Source organism: Anabrus simplex, chromosome 4, assembly GCF_040414725.1.
Source record: "Anabrus simplex isolate iqAnaSimp1 chromosome 4, ASM4041472v1, whole genome shotgun sequence".
NCBI lineage: Eukaryota > Metazoa > Arthropoda > Insecta > Orthoptera > Tettigoniidae > Anabrus > Anabrus simplex.
The window spans coordinates 147,753,740-147,767,664 of record NC_090268.1 but is presented as its reverse complement, the minus strand read 5'-3'; the positions used below and the strand labels follow the sequence as shown (position 1 = coordinate 147,767,664).

Here is a 13,925-nt window from a genome sequence, read left to right as displayed (position 1 = left end):
TTACTTCACAGTTTTTGAAGACTGCTTGTAAAACATGTTAAAATGTGCATAATATAATTCGAAAACGTGCACTATAAATGCGAAATTTGAAATGTATGCACTAATCTCAAATATATTCAAATATGCATATACTGTATATGCACTATTAAACTTAATAATTCCTCCAGTTTCAGTTTCATCTTCAAGCGCACTTCCTTGTCGGTTTTGGAGGTCTTCACATAGACAAACAAAATATCCGTTTGCATACAAGTCGGATGCTAATCATTATCATAGTAACAAGAGATACGTCCGGCCCCGCGTTCCATTCCCGGCCAGGTCAGGGGTTTTTAATTGTAAATGATGAATATCCCTGGCCTGGGGACTGGGTGTTTTGTCGTCCTTAACATTCCTTTCCTCGCATTCAAAACACCACACTTTCGCAATTCCAGTTACACTCAGGTTCATATCATATGGTACAAGTAGGGGCAAAAGATTTCTATAGGTCCACGCCCCGAATAAATAGCATTAGAAAAACAAGAGATACACATTGAATCACAAAAACTGATGCATTCCTTAGGCCCAGTTTAATCAAAGAGTGTTACATATATTCTAATCCTGGGTTTATTAACTTCGGGTTAATATTTTAACTCGTTCTTGTGAGTCACGCGTTTCACCGAGGTATTTTGGCAAAGGATTAACTAACACCATATTATACCGCTTTTCACGAGAGTTTAATCCTGATGTAAGCAAATAGGCGGAGCACATTGCCTTTGTACGTGGACATAAATGTAGTTGATTGGAGAATCAACCGTCGCACTCACTGGACCGTATGCGAGCTCGAAGAAAAGTAGTACGTCGCATTAATTTTATTTAATTTTATTTTATTACATTTAGAGGGTTTGGAACAGCAACCTTACCAATCAAGGAGGCCTTTGACTGAGATCTAGAGGTTGTGAACACACTTCTTATGCGATTCTTTTGTTTCTCTTTTACAATGAACCGTATTTTGTATTCTTCCACATTTCCGTGGTGGTGGTGGTGGTGGTGGTGGTGGTGGTGGTGGTGGTGGTGGTGGTGGAGGTTTTTGTTTTAAGAGGAAATACAACTAGGTAACCATCCTCCACAGTTCCGTGCTAGCCTGAATTATTCTTTCGTAATAGGCCTGAGAGAAATGATAAAAAAATAGATGATGTTCAGAAGACAAACTGAAGCACAAATAAAACATTACTCACGAAGTTAGTCACTTAGTATGAAATCATTATACAGTGCAAGACTGGTAGTGTGAGATTAAAAGAAAAAGAGAGCAACATGGAGAGAAATTACAGGGTAATTTAATATTATATTTTGGCTTGTCGTCCCACTAACTACATTTACGGATTTTGGAGACGCGGAGGTACCGGAAGTTAGTCCTGCAGGAGTTCCTTTACGTACCAGTAAATCTAGCGCCACGAGGCTGACGTATTTGAGCACCTTCAAATACCACCGGATTGGGCGGAGTAATTTAATAGCATTGCCCACTTGACAGTGCAAACTAGCAAACAACTTGAACACTTTAGAGACCATTGCGCTGACGGTAGCATTTGATACGCCAATGCAGGTTTGAGTGGCTCAGGCGGTTGAGAAGCTGGCCTTCTGACCCTAACGTCGTAGGATCAATCATGGCTCAGTCCGGTGGTATTTGAAGGTGCTCAAATACGTCAGTCTCGTGTCGATGGATCTACTGGGCGTAAAAGAACTCCTACGGGACAAAATTCCGGCACTTTCGGCGTCTCGGAAAACCGTATAAGTAGTTAGTGGAACGTAAAAATAAATAATATTACTGTATAAATACCCCAGTATTGTCTCCGACCATTAACGTGTTCGAAACGACCCTGTGGCGTAAAATCTCTCGCGAATTTCATCGACGACCTTACTGACGCCGGTTTTCTTCAGGAAATGTTCCTCGGATAGATTTAGAAACATAGTTCCTCTTAATAGGGCCATTTCTGTTAGGAACACCTTTTTAACATATCTAAATAAAGCAACTCTGCATCCAACAGATGGTTGACAGCCGCCATTTTTCTTTAAGACTCAAGTTAACATTTTAACTCGGGTGAAAGGAGGGAGTTTACTTAACTCCGACCTTAACCTAGAGTTAAAACTAACCTTCCTTGATGAAACAGAATGAATAGCCAAATGAAGAGTTAAAACTGTTTAACACAGGTTAACCCACATTGATGAAACCGGCCCTTAAAGATAGACTACAATTTAGACGCATACAGAATAGGGAATTGCTGATAGGCTCACATCCGCAGAGAAGTGTAGTCATTTAATGGTCTACTTTCACATGTCAGCGACGCGAGGGCGTTATTTTCAATAGAAATGTATTTTCTCCTCCGTACGGAATGAATCAACCGCGGGAAAATGCGACCAGCATTCTCGTGAGAACAGCTCATTCGGAGTGTGTAGCTTTTCCTGATGATGTTATAGGAGGCGAACTCATCAACTTGATTCCGTGTTTGGTGATTCGATCCACCCATCTCACCTTTACTTTTCATCTGTGATAACGCTTTCAAATCTATTATATTTCTTTAGGCGCCAGCGTGCCGGTCTCTCACCGCTGGATTCCGTGGTTTAAATCCCGACCAGTCCACGTGAGATTTGTGCTGGACAAAGCGAAGGCGGGACAGTTTTTTCTCCGGGTACTCCGGTTTTCTCTATTACCATTCCTTCCAGCAACTCTCCCCAATATAATTTCATCTGTGAGTAATTAATCATTGCCCCAGAGAAGTGCGACAGGCTTTGGCAGCCGGCACAGTTCTTATCCTCGCCGCTAGATGGGGCTTCATTCCATTCCTGACTTAGTTGAAACTGGAAACAGGCTGTGAATTTTCATTTTTTGTTGTATTCCTTTCTGCACCAGTTATTGTCAACGTTTTACTACCATACACATATGACTTCAAAAACTATCTTTCTAATAAGCATACGGTACAGCATTTTTGAAGTGATTTACTGCCACGTATAAGAACTCCTGCGGGACAAACCTCCGGCCCTCGGAGTCTCCGAAAATCATAAAAATGTACTTAATGGGTCGTAAAATTATTATTATTATTATTATTATTATTATTATTATTATTATTATTATTATTATTATTATTATTATTATTATTATTATTGCTGAAATGGGCACATTTATTTTCTTAAGCCTTCCTTGTGTTGGCTAGTCTGCATTTTACGTCATCCTTACTTCTGCCATCATTGGTTATTTTACCACCTAAGTAGCAATATTCATCTGCGTCTCTTAAGACTGCATTTCTTAAACAAATATTTCCCACATCACCTGGTTTTACTGACTTTATTTGACTGCATTCCATTCAGGCACGTTCGTTTCCACTACCTGTTCCACAGTCGGCACAATTCCTATCCTCGCCCTTAAATGGGGTCTTCATTCATTCATTCATTCATTCATTCATTCCATCCCTGACGCGGTCGAATGACTGGATCGAGTTTTCATTTTCGTAGAAGCACACTAATATACATTCCTGTTAAGTGCCGCCGTCCAAACAGATCCCGCGAATCTTGGCAGGCTTGAGGGAACCCAGATTTGGTCTCTGTGGCTTGTAAACTCAGTACGCCTGCAGTCTCGCTTTGGTGAGATGCAAGCTAAGCTGCTCTGCTTGTTGCAGAGTTGCTTGGGGCAAGCGAGCCTGAGCTAGAATTTGTTCACCATCGGTTGGAATCCCACCGTCGGCAGCCCTGAAGATGTTTCACCGTGGTTTACCATTTTCCTATCCCATCGTCACCATAAGACCTACCTGCGTCGGTGCGACTTAAAGCAAGTTGGAAAAAAAGTCATTATGTGTGACCCGTTGCGCCCAAAGTCGGCAATGGACATTTTACAGCAGAACTGGACAAACGTTTCTGGGATGCAAACATTGCATTTCTATGTTTGAATATCCTGCACTATCTATGGGTCTTCTTAAAAAACTAAGTTACGCAGCACGTTATGTCTTCGCCACTCGATATCATGAGAACTTTGTACAATAGGTAAGAAAAGCTATAATTGTGCTTTTTTTTTTCAAAATACAGTTTTCTTAATAGCAACAGTCAATAATTATTAACATCCTGTGAAGTATTGCACCTAGAAGCTTGAATTTTTTTTAAAATGTTCAGTATCTTATGTCAATGATATAACCAAAAAATCTTCAAAGTGAAAAATCCGACTTGACGTCCCTTTTTGCGCAAAGGGTCACATATGTTTTTCAGTGGTTTAGTAAAGGTGAAACTTTATGATGTTCATGTCTGTATCATGAAGTGGAATGATGTGAATTTTGGACACAGAGGAACTTGTAATTTACATTCTGAAAAACAGTATGGGCTATTAACAAGGTTATAAGTCAATTTATAGATCAGAAGAGCTGTTACCTACTGGCTGTTCGTCTACTGGCTAGAGTTTAACAACCAAAGTATGCCGGAATATCGAGATAGTTGTCATACTTCCGTGTAAATTTCTGAGATTGTGTACTGAATAAACTTCAGAAACTTAATCTACACCATTTCGATAGCTACACTGTCTGGTTCGAAGAGTGGTCAGGGTCAGGGTAGTTGTGACAATAGTTATTACTGCCTCTCCTCCAAGCAGAAGTAAAGGTGGCACCTGGTTGCCAAGTGAGTGGTAAACTAGGAGGAGTAAGGCAAATGTGTGCACACCTGATTCCATGACATTGTTTTTAGATTGATATATTTTAATATACCGAGCTCGATAGCTGCAGTCGCTTAAGTGCGGCCAGTATCCAGTATTCGGGAGATAGTGTGTTCGAACCCCACTGTCGGCAGCCCTGAAGATGGTTTTCCGTGGTTTCCCATTTTCACACCAGGCAAATGCTGGGGCTGTACCTTAATTAAGGCCACGGCTGCTTCCTTCCCAGTCCTAGCCCTTTCCTCTGCCATCGTCGCCATAAGACCTATCTGTGTCGGTGCGACGTAAAGCCAATAGCAAAAAAAAAAAAATTTTAATATTATACTCCTAGAATGTATCCGTATTCGAGGCATGATTTTTTTCGCATTAACGATACATGCGACAAAAATATATTGATATATCTTAACGAATTACTGGTTAAGAAAACAGTGATTTGGGTTTTGGGGAATTACAGCGATAAGGCCATTTTAAAGAGAAAATGACTTATTTTGCCGTAAGTGCGAAACGAACGGAATTCATGGAAAATAACGAGCTTGAAATTTTGCTCGAATATTACCTGTGTGAAGAGAAATGGAAGACAGTATAAGTATTTCTCAACTCGACAGAAATATATGTTCGTTTTAATATTCTAGGAAATCCCTTAATGGTGTGGCGATATATGGTTAAAAACATGGTCATCTAGGGTGAAAGGTTAATACGTTATGTAAACCTGATCAGCGCTATATTATAGTCCTAATGAAGATTACATAAGAAATAAGAAATCTTTGTCAATATTGTTTCTACATTATGTATATATCTTTCGCATAAAGAATTAACAAATCACACGAATGAGACTTTTTATGAATAACTTTAGAAAATGGTTACAGCGAAATTCAAGCGATGGGTTAAGGTCTGTTTCGCGAAATAACGCTAAAATTTTTGGCTTTCACTAAATCGTACATAAATTAATACTAAAAAAAACATGCCTTCAATCTGTATTAGATTGTTTTTCCAGATCGCAAACACAGCTAAAATAACAGCATTCTCGCAAAATTTAGGGGATTCGGCTTTTGCTATTTGAACTGTGAATTTTTCATTTTTTAAAACTTATTTCCATTACCGCCTGGTGTATGCAAGCATTGCAAAGGAGCAGAAACAGAGTGCACCCGTGCCTCACTCCTTTCTGGATTCATATCCCTCGATTGTTCGGTTTTATTTTTGTACACATTGTAACCACTCCTAAATGTTGGCTGAAGAGGGCATCGCCTCTTTCCTGTCACCTGGCCCGCTAGGTTCTTCAGAAGAGATCAGTCAACATTCCGATGTCGAGCCCAAACAGCAAGAAAAGTATATTCTCACGATCGATATTAGACAGAAATGATTGTGGTTCATTTCGTATTCCATTCAGAACGTAATTGCTTGTCCCAACAGTGAAGTATGCTCTCTTTCTTTTCTTCGACTGTTCCAGTATTGCTGCTTGCTCATTGTTCAAAACATCAGCTTCTCGCTAACACACGTAGTTCATGGAATGGTTCACTTGCTTTATCGCTGTCTTTCATGGATATTTTCGCCGTGAAGAAGGAAATAAAAGAGTCTAGGTAATTTGATGGTTCCAAAAGATTTCGCGCGATTTCTCTTCGGACTTGACAAGCAAAGCGCGAAAATATTTCTGGTTGAAACACATATTCTCTCTAACTGGAATTTGAATGAATGGAGGGTAGGGAAATGTAATATAAACCACACACATATAAGTGCCTTCGCTGGCGATACCAAGTGTTCACAGTCTTCTGATATGGGCTACATTAAATTTTTAACTTTCATTGACCTGTCTCAGTCTCATCCTCGACTTTGACAACATGAAAGTGACTGTAGCCATTCATTATGTAGCTAGCCCCTATTATGAATGATGTAGCTCGTATAGTCAGTTGGAGCATGAATTTCAGTGAATTTCAGTGGACTTGGTAGACCAATATGTAATAGCAACGTAGCTATGTGCTTGCATACGGGAGATGCTGGGTTCATATTCCACCGTCAGCAGCCCTGAAAATGATTTTCCATGGTTTCCCATTTTCACACCATACAAATGCTGGGACTGTATCTTATTTAAGGCCACCGTCGCGTTCTTCCCAGTCGTAGCCCTTTCTCATCCTTGCGTCGCCGAAAACCTTCAGTGTGTTAGTGCAAAGTTAAACCAATAGAAATAATAACGTCTGATTCGGTGAGGATAGCAGCGAGAAACCACCTCGCACCCCATTTCCCTTTTATGGGTCTTCAGTGGCGCCTAGGCCATCTTTCAAAGTTGATGGTGTAGGTTTCGAGGATCAAACCAGCTTTCGGGCTGTATACTCAAAATAAAACACACGTAAAATTAAGCCGTTAAACATGCCAGGAAACGAACCACAGAAGAAAGCTTCTTTCCAGTCCATTGTGGACGTATGTAGATTACCCCTGTGGAGAGGAGCGGTAGAATAACATCCACGGTATCCCCTGTCTGTCGTAAGAGGCGACTACAAGGGGTCCAGAGGCTCTCAACTTGTGTAGCAACAACGAAACTTTAGCTGACCCTGACATTATTTCCATATTCTTAGACCGATCTCCTTACTTCAAGCTTTGCTATCCGATCTCCCTTGGTCAACTTTTGTTCTCTTCTGATCTCGATGCTATTAGCTTTTCGAGGTCTTAGGAGCCTTCCATTTTCACGCCCTTCGTGGCCCTTGTCTTTCTTTTGCCGATACCTTCATTTTTCGAAGGATTGAACCTCTTTCTATCTCCGATTAGTGTTAACCCTACAAGTGCTAATGCTATGTTCTGTACTGCCATGCGTCAATGCTGAAACTGCATTGGTTTAGAGAATATTTTATGAAATTGGCAAACATCATCAGAAACCAACAATATATGCACCATTTTGATCAGAAAGAGTTGTTTCACAATAAAAAGACATATAAAAACTGAAAATATTGGAACCAAAGATCCTTTATAGAAAGCAAACTTTTGGTGGTTTGAAGTTTTATTAACTTGAAAACACGAAGTGAAATTGCACAAAAAAATTATTATCACAAAAAAACAGAAATATATACAAAATGTCCCTCATACAATGCTGGAATAACCCTAGAAGTTTCAAGAAGCACCCTAGAACACTTTTTGGCACAATAGGAGAAAAAGAAAACATTCCCTTTTTCCTTGCAGCTTACTCTGATACTACTTCCTTTTCCTGGGCTTTCTTTCTATTGTGTCCCCTTGCTCTGAATAAGTGCTCTAATAGATTGTAGCATGTTTCGTGGACTCCCACATTACATTCTGGATACCAATGTCTAGATTGCCTTCGCTTTTCTGTTGTCGCACTTACAGCGCCCTTCCTCAGTTATCTGCAATGGTGTATCGTCATCTGACAAATTATCCAGATTTCCTCCAACCTCACCTAGATTTTCAACATCCTCGGAATCATTTTCACTATCAATTTCACTAAACTCACTGCCCTCATAAAAAGCCTGTAAAATATCCGATTCAGTTAGCAATGTTTTCGATTTCGACGGTTCCATGTTTGCTTACTATAGTCACATCTTTACTTTACTTTAGCTTATTGAAAGGCATCTATATTACTTACGTTTTCTGTTCTTTTTTATTCATTTCTTTTCTTATCAATACAGCTAATGGACCTCATGTCAAAGTCCTTTTGGAGGATATTGTGATTATCAAAATTTTGATGTTGTCTATTCATGTGTTAACCATACTTGTTTGAGATCTTCAGTTATATCCATTGAGTATACAAGTCAATCTGTCCTTGTTCTGGAAAATCCCTTCATTTATATGTATTCTTGGTTTCAGACTTGCGGTTTCCGCTGGACGGTGCCGTCGAACTACATTTCTCTGCCACCCCTGAGGTGCGTCTGCCGTCCCCGGCGCCTACACCTGCCGTCCCCGTAGACACGTCCGATGATCCTGTCACCCGATGGGATAGTTATGAGAACATCAGCCTTTCGGAATCGCCGCTGGATGGCGAAACCGACGGCGAGGAAGTCAATGGTAAGTTTTGCACGTTCTTTCTTACTTCTCATATTTTAGTTCACATGCGTTCAACACCATCTCATAGTGGAGACTTAGGAAAACTTATGATCCACTCAATCCGAAAAGGCAAAGAGTTCTCATATGATGCTAGATAATGTAGAGTGAACGATTTGTCTATGAAATGTGCTCGCGGCGGAAAAGTTCATGGGCAGCGAAGCTTATGCTCCCAGTCAACGAGTTACATGAATTTGCGGCAAGATTCACACATCTCGTTAGGCAAACCTCGCTTACAGTGTCGAACGAGTTGATGTTTCTCTCATACTGGAGTTCCACGTTCATTCTGCGGTGATAAATGAACAATATTTTCAAGGTCTTGTTAGCAGTACTGTTGAATTTGTTTTGCTATTCATACTGTAGTATAGAAATTCTCTATGCTCAGGAGTTGTTTTTCGTGCTGGTAAATCTACCAGTATGAGGCTATTAAGCACTTTCTAATACTACCAGGCTGAGCAGGGATCCAATTCGTCTTGTGCCTAGAAAACCAGCGCTCTTCCATCGAAATCACTCATCCGTACAGGCCCAGAAGACTTCTGTCATCATATTCATAATTAAAGTGGTTCTCTGCTGGGCTGAGTGGCTCAGACAAAACAGGGTAGTCTGAAAAAATGTGAACCAGGTATATGAGCATTATAGGGTTGGTCATACTGATAAATAATTTGAAAATGCGGCCAGTATCCAGTAATCGGGAGATAGTGGGTTCGAGCCCCACTGTCGGAAGCCATGAAGATGGTTTTCCGTGGTTTCCCATTTTCACATCAGGCAAAATGCCGGGGCTGTACTTTAAGTAAGGTCACGGCCGCTTCCTTCCCACTTCTAGCTCTTTCCTCTCCCCTCGTCACCATAAGACCTGTCTGTGTCGGTGCGACGTAAAGCAACTTGCAAAAACAAATAAATAATTCGATATTTTTCGCCGTTGTCATTTCACCAGCTGCTTGATGTTAGCCAATCAAATCGCTTCGCGGGCGAATTCAAATGGGCTTTGCATGGCGACGTTGCTAAATCTGTACACGTAGCTACCGGCTTCACTGCCATGCCAAGAAACCAGCATCAAACAAACGCACCGTCAGTTTCAGTCGGTATGCTTGCTAAGACACGATCCTGTCAGTTCGGAGGTCCGTGTTCAAATACTTCCCCTGACGTTTTCTTCTATTGGTGGTCTTACACCTCGTGCAGATTTAGCAGTACCGCCCCGTGAAGCGATCTCATTGGCAAACTTTAGTGGGTGATCAACTGACAACGACGCGAGTTATCGAATTATTTTTTCTCAAATTATTTATGAGTATGACGAAACTTCTGGTGCCCGTATACCTCGTTCACGTTGTTTCTGACCACCCTGTATAGCCATAGTCTTCTCAGCTCAGCTTAAAGGGTTGATCCCAACTAAGTAAAGTGGCATTAGAAGTGCTCAGAATACGTCAGCCTCGTGTCGATAGATTTACTGGCACGTAAAAGAACTACTTCAGAATAAAATTCTGATACCTCAGCTTCTCACTTGGTCTTCTGTTGAATTGTTAACTGTGATGAGAAGCGGCACGGCTGCTTTATCACATCCCACCTATGTCACATACCATTGCGACCTCCTCCCTGTTTGTTGATTGTGGGATGTGCCCGACCCCGATTATAGGGCTTGTGACCTGCTCTCGGAGATGGTATCAGTGAGAGGAATGCTTAAAAATCTCGACAAGTACATACTCCTCTTCTCCCACATTTAATAACGGGAAGTGGTGGGTGTTTACTGACCCCGTGACCCACATGACCTCACAGCCCTCTGATGTCACTGTCTGAACATGATATAATTACAAGTCTTTTTTTATTTGTTCTCATGTAAATCTAGTGCTAAATTATGCCTCTGTATTTATCGTCCTCCATGATTAAATTACAGAAACTTAGGGTTGCATTAATTGTTTTGCCACCAGGGGCACTTCAGCAAGAAACCATCAAATAAATGTGGCAAAAAAAATATATCTGGAAACTTATATTTTACAGAATTAACGTGTGCTTTAAGATAGTCTTTGCTGTGAAACATATTTAACAGGAAAAACTGATAATGTTTTACGGACCTGACAATGCAGAGTGATTCTTTCGATACCAGTTCACCGAGCTCGATAGCTGTAGTCGCTTAAGTGCGGCCAGTATCCAGTATTCGGGAGATCGTGGGTTCGAGCCCCACTTTCGGCAGCCCTGAAGATGGTTTTCAGTGGTTTCCCATTTTCACATCAGGCAAATGCTGGGGCTGCACCTTAATTAAAGCCACGGTCGCTTCCTTCCCACTCCTAGCCCCTTCCTGCCTCATCGTCGCCATAAGACCTATCTGTGTCGGCGCGACGTAAAGCAAATAACAAAAAAAATACCAGTTCTGTCTGCATTCACAGCAATTTTGAGAAAACGAGAAGATTTCAACTGCTGAAACTGGTACCAGAAAAATACGTTTCTATCAGCGAAGTTATTGCCTCATTTGCCATGAAATGAAATGTCGTATGGCGTTTCTTAGTGCCGGGAGTGTCCGAAGACATGTTCGGCTCGCCATGTGGCGACTTGTGCGTCGTGATGAGGATTAAATTGTGATCAAGACAACACATACACCCAGCCCTCGCTCCAGCGAAATTAACCAATTATGGTTAAATTTCCTGACCCTGCCGGGAATCGAAACTGGGGCCCCTGTGACCAAAGGCCAGCACGGTAACCATTTAGCCATGGAGCCGTACCTCATTTGCCATGATGCCTTAGGTACACAGCTATACCTATCAGTATGAGGTCGAACTATGTGCATCGTGACTTCTGTTGCCTTCCACGTATACTTTTTTTATCTCGCTTCACATGACATTCCGTCGCTAGCCGGTATAATGCTCGCTTTTCTTCCCCACTACTCACGGCAATTCTCACTTTTAGAAATCCATTTTAGTGAAACTATTAGTCTAAAACCTAACTGGCATTACATTTGATGTTCAAAATGTTGCCCCTCATCTGTCAAACACGCCTGACACCTCGTAAATAGGTTTTCAGGCACTCTGCGAATCCAGCCCGTGTGATGTTCGAAATAACGTGTGTAATGTTCTCTTGTAGTTCTTCTCTCGTGTGAGGGTTGTTCACAGACACTTTTCCCTTCAGCATCCGGGCGAGTTGGTCGTGCGGTTCGCACAGCTGTGAGCTTGCATCCGGGAGAGAGTGGGTTCGAATCCCACTGCCGGCAGCCCTGAAGATGGTATTCCGAGGTTTCCCATTTTCACACTAGGCAAATGCTGGGACTGTACCTTAATTAAGGCACGGTCGCTTCCTTCCCTTTCCTAGGCCTTTCCTACCACATCGTCGCCATAAGACATATGTGTGTCGGTGCGACGTAAAGCAAATATCAAAACAATAAAAAAATCATAGGGATTTAAATCAGGAGGTCTAGGGGGATAATTAACCACACGATCTTCGAAAACTTTCCGTATTACCCCCATCGACCGATTAGAAGTGTGTGCCGTCGCATTATCTTGCATGAAGTAACCATTACTCCTTTCTTCTTCCGGCAGCTCTTGAAAGAATGGTCTGAGAATAGGTCTATATATCGGTCAGCATTTATTGTTTCACGAAAAAATATAGGCCCTATAATTGTGCGAGCACTTACTGCGCACCAAACTCCTATCTTTACATCGTGAAGTGGACGGACATGCAGCTGGTGGGGATTTTCTGCACACCAGGAGCGATTGTTTTGACTATTTACATAACCACTTAAGTGTAGCCATGCTTCATCACTATAAAATAATAAAAGTTCTGGGTCAACATACCTATCGTGAAGTGAATGAAGCTACCAGTTACAATACCGAACCCTAGCAAAACTGTCTGGTCCTCTTAAATATTGGGCAGGGGTGGGTTTGTACTGTTTTACTTTTAACAGTTTTGTTGCTTTGTGGGCAAGACAGGGATTTTGTTCGAGTTCTTTCCAAGAGAGCTTCTATTTCGTGAAGCTTTTTTTTTCTGTTAAAACGGTTCGTCTCCTGCGTGATTTCTTGCTAAGAATGGGCCAGGTGGAGCGGAACTTCTTTACTAATTTTCGTACGCTACTCCTGTGGGGATTGAGGATATCAGGAAATTTGCGAGTGAATCGAAAGCGGCACTCTGTATAAGAAGAACGCTTCACATAGCATAACACAATGAATACACGCTGTTCTACTGTATACATAAACCCGTTGAACACACGATTACTTTAATATTCCTACAAAAACGACGCTACTTTAAAGCGAACACATTGAACATGCTACCAATACCACATATGAAAACCTTTTTTGCTGCTATTTACTCTACTTCGCACCGACACACATAGGTCATATAGCGACGATGGGACAGGAAAGGGCTAGGAGTATAAAGGAAGCGGCCGTGGCCTTAATTAAGGTACAGCCCCAGCATTTGACTGGTGTGAAAATGGGAAACCACGGAAAACCATCTTCAGGGCTGCCGACATTGGGGTTCGAACCTACTATCTCCCGAATACTGGATACTGGCCGCACTTAAGCGACTGCAGCTATCGAGCTCGGTAGATGTTAAACTAAACTATTGCTGTGAAGCAATGTTTATCGCTACCGTACTGCATTAGATCGTCTTAGCCGGTCGTAAAGCAATATATATCTCGGCAAATTAGTCACCCGGCCGCGCTATTGCCTTCCGTGCATGTTCCCCTGACACACGGAGCGAGCCAAAAAAGACCCTGTATATACGGAGAAAATGGGAATGTTCGGGGGTTAAACTGGTACCAGATATGGACTACAAGACCAAATAATGCAACGAATACCACCGTATTTGAACTGTTTAGTGAAAGCTGTCTTTCAGTGAAATGAAAAAATCATTTTTTTCCGTGTGTCTCTGTCGATAACCACGAAACACAGCATCCTAGCTGGTGGCCATGGTAGGCGTACACGGTGGTTAGCCAGTTCGCTGCGAATATTTTTATCATCGGAATGTTCGTCGGTAGGGTAGGGGAGGTGGTGTTATAGAATCTCTGATCACTAGAGAGCATGCCAAAAGCCTGGATTAAATTCAACAGTGCTCATATGGAGGGAGACCATATGGCGCTCTTGATAGTGATTCGTTTCGGACAGTTGTATGTAGCTTTGTCAAGAGTACGCAGATCCACAGACGTCAAAGTACAACTCCGAGCTACAGCTGTACTCAATATGGTTTGTAAGGAAATACTACAATAGGGTACCTGTTTTTATTCCATTCCAATGCTGTATAAAACCTTGAA

At 41.7% G+C, this 13,925-nt stretch overlaps 1 protein-coding gene across 9 annotated transcripts in view; it reads left to right on the top strand.

Annotated features, from left to right (window-relative positions):
- The window catches only part of by (blistery), a 1,249,231-nt gene that overhangs the window by 921,194 nt on the left and 314,112 nt on the right, over positions 1 to 13,925 (top strand). For all 9 annotated transcript variants that reach the window (XM_067145280.2, XM_067145277.2, XM_067145276.2 and 6 more), the window contains one exon: positions 8,462 to 8,659. In XM_067145280.2, the coding sequence (XP_067001381.2) occupies positions 8,462 to 8,659 (198 nt within the window). The remainder of the gene's footprint in view (positions 1 to 8,461; positions 8,660 to 13,925) is intronic.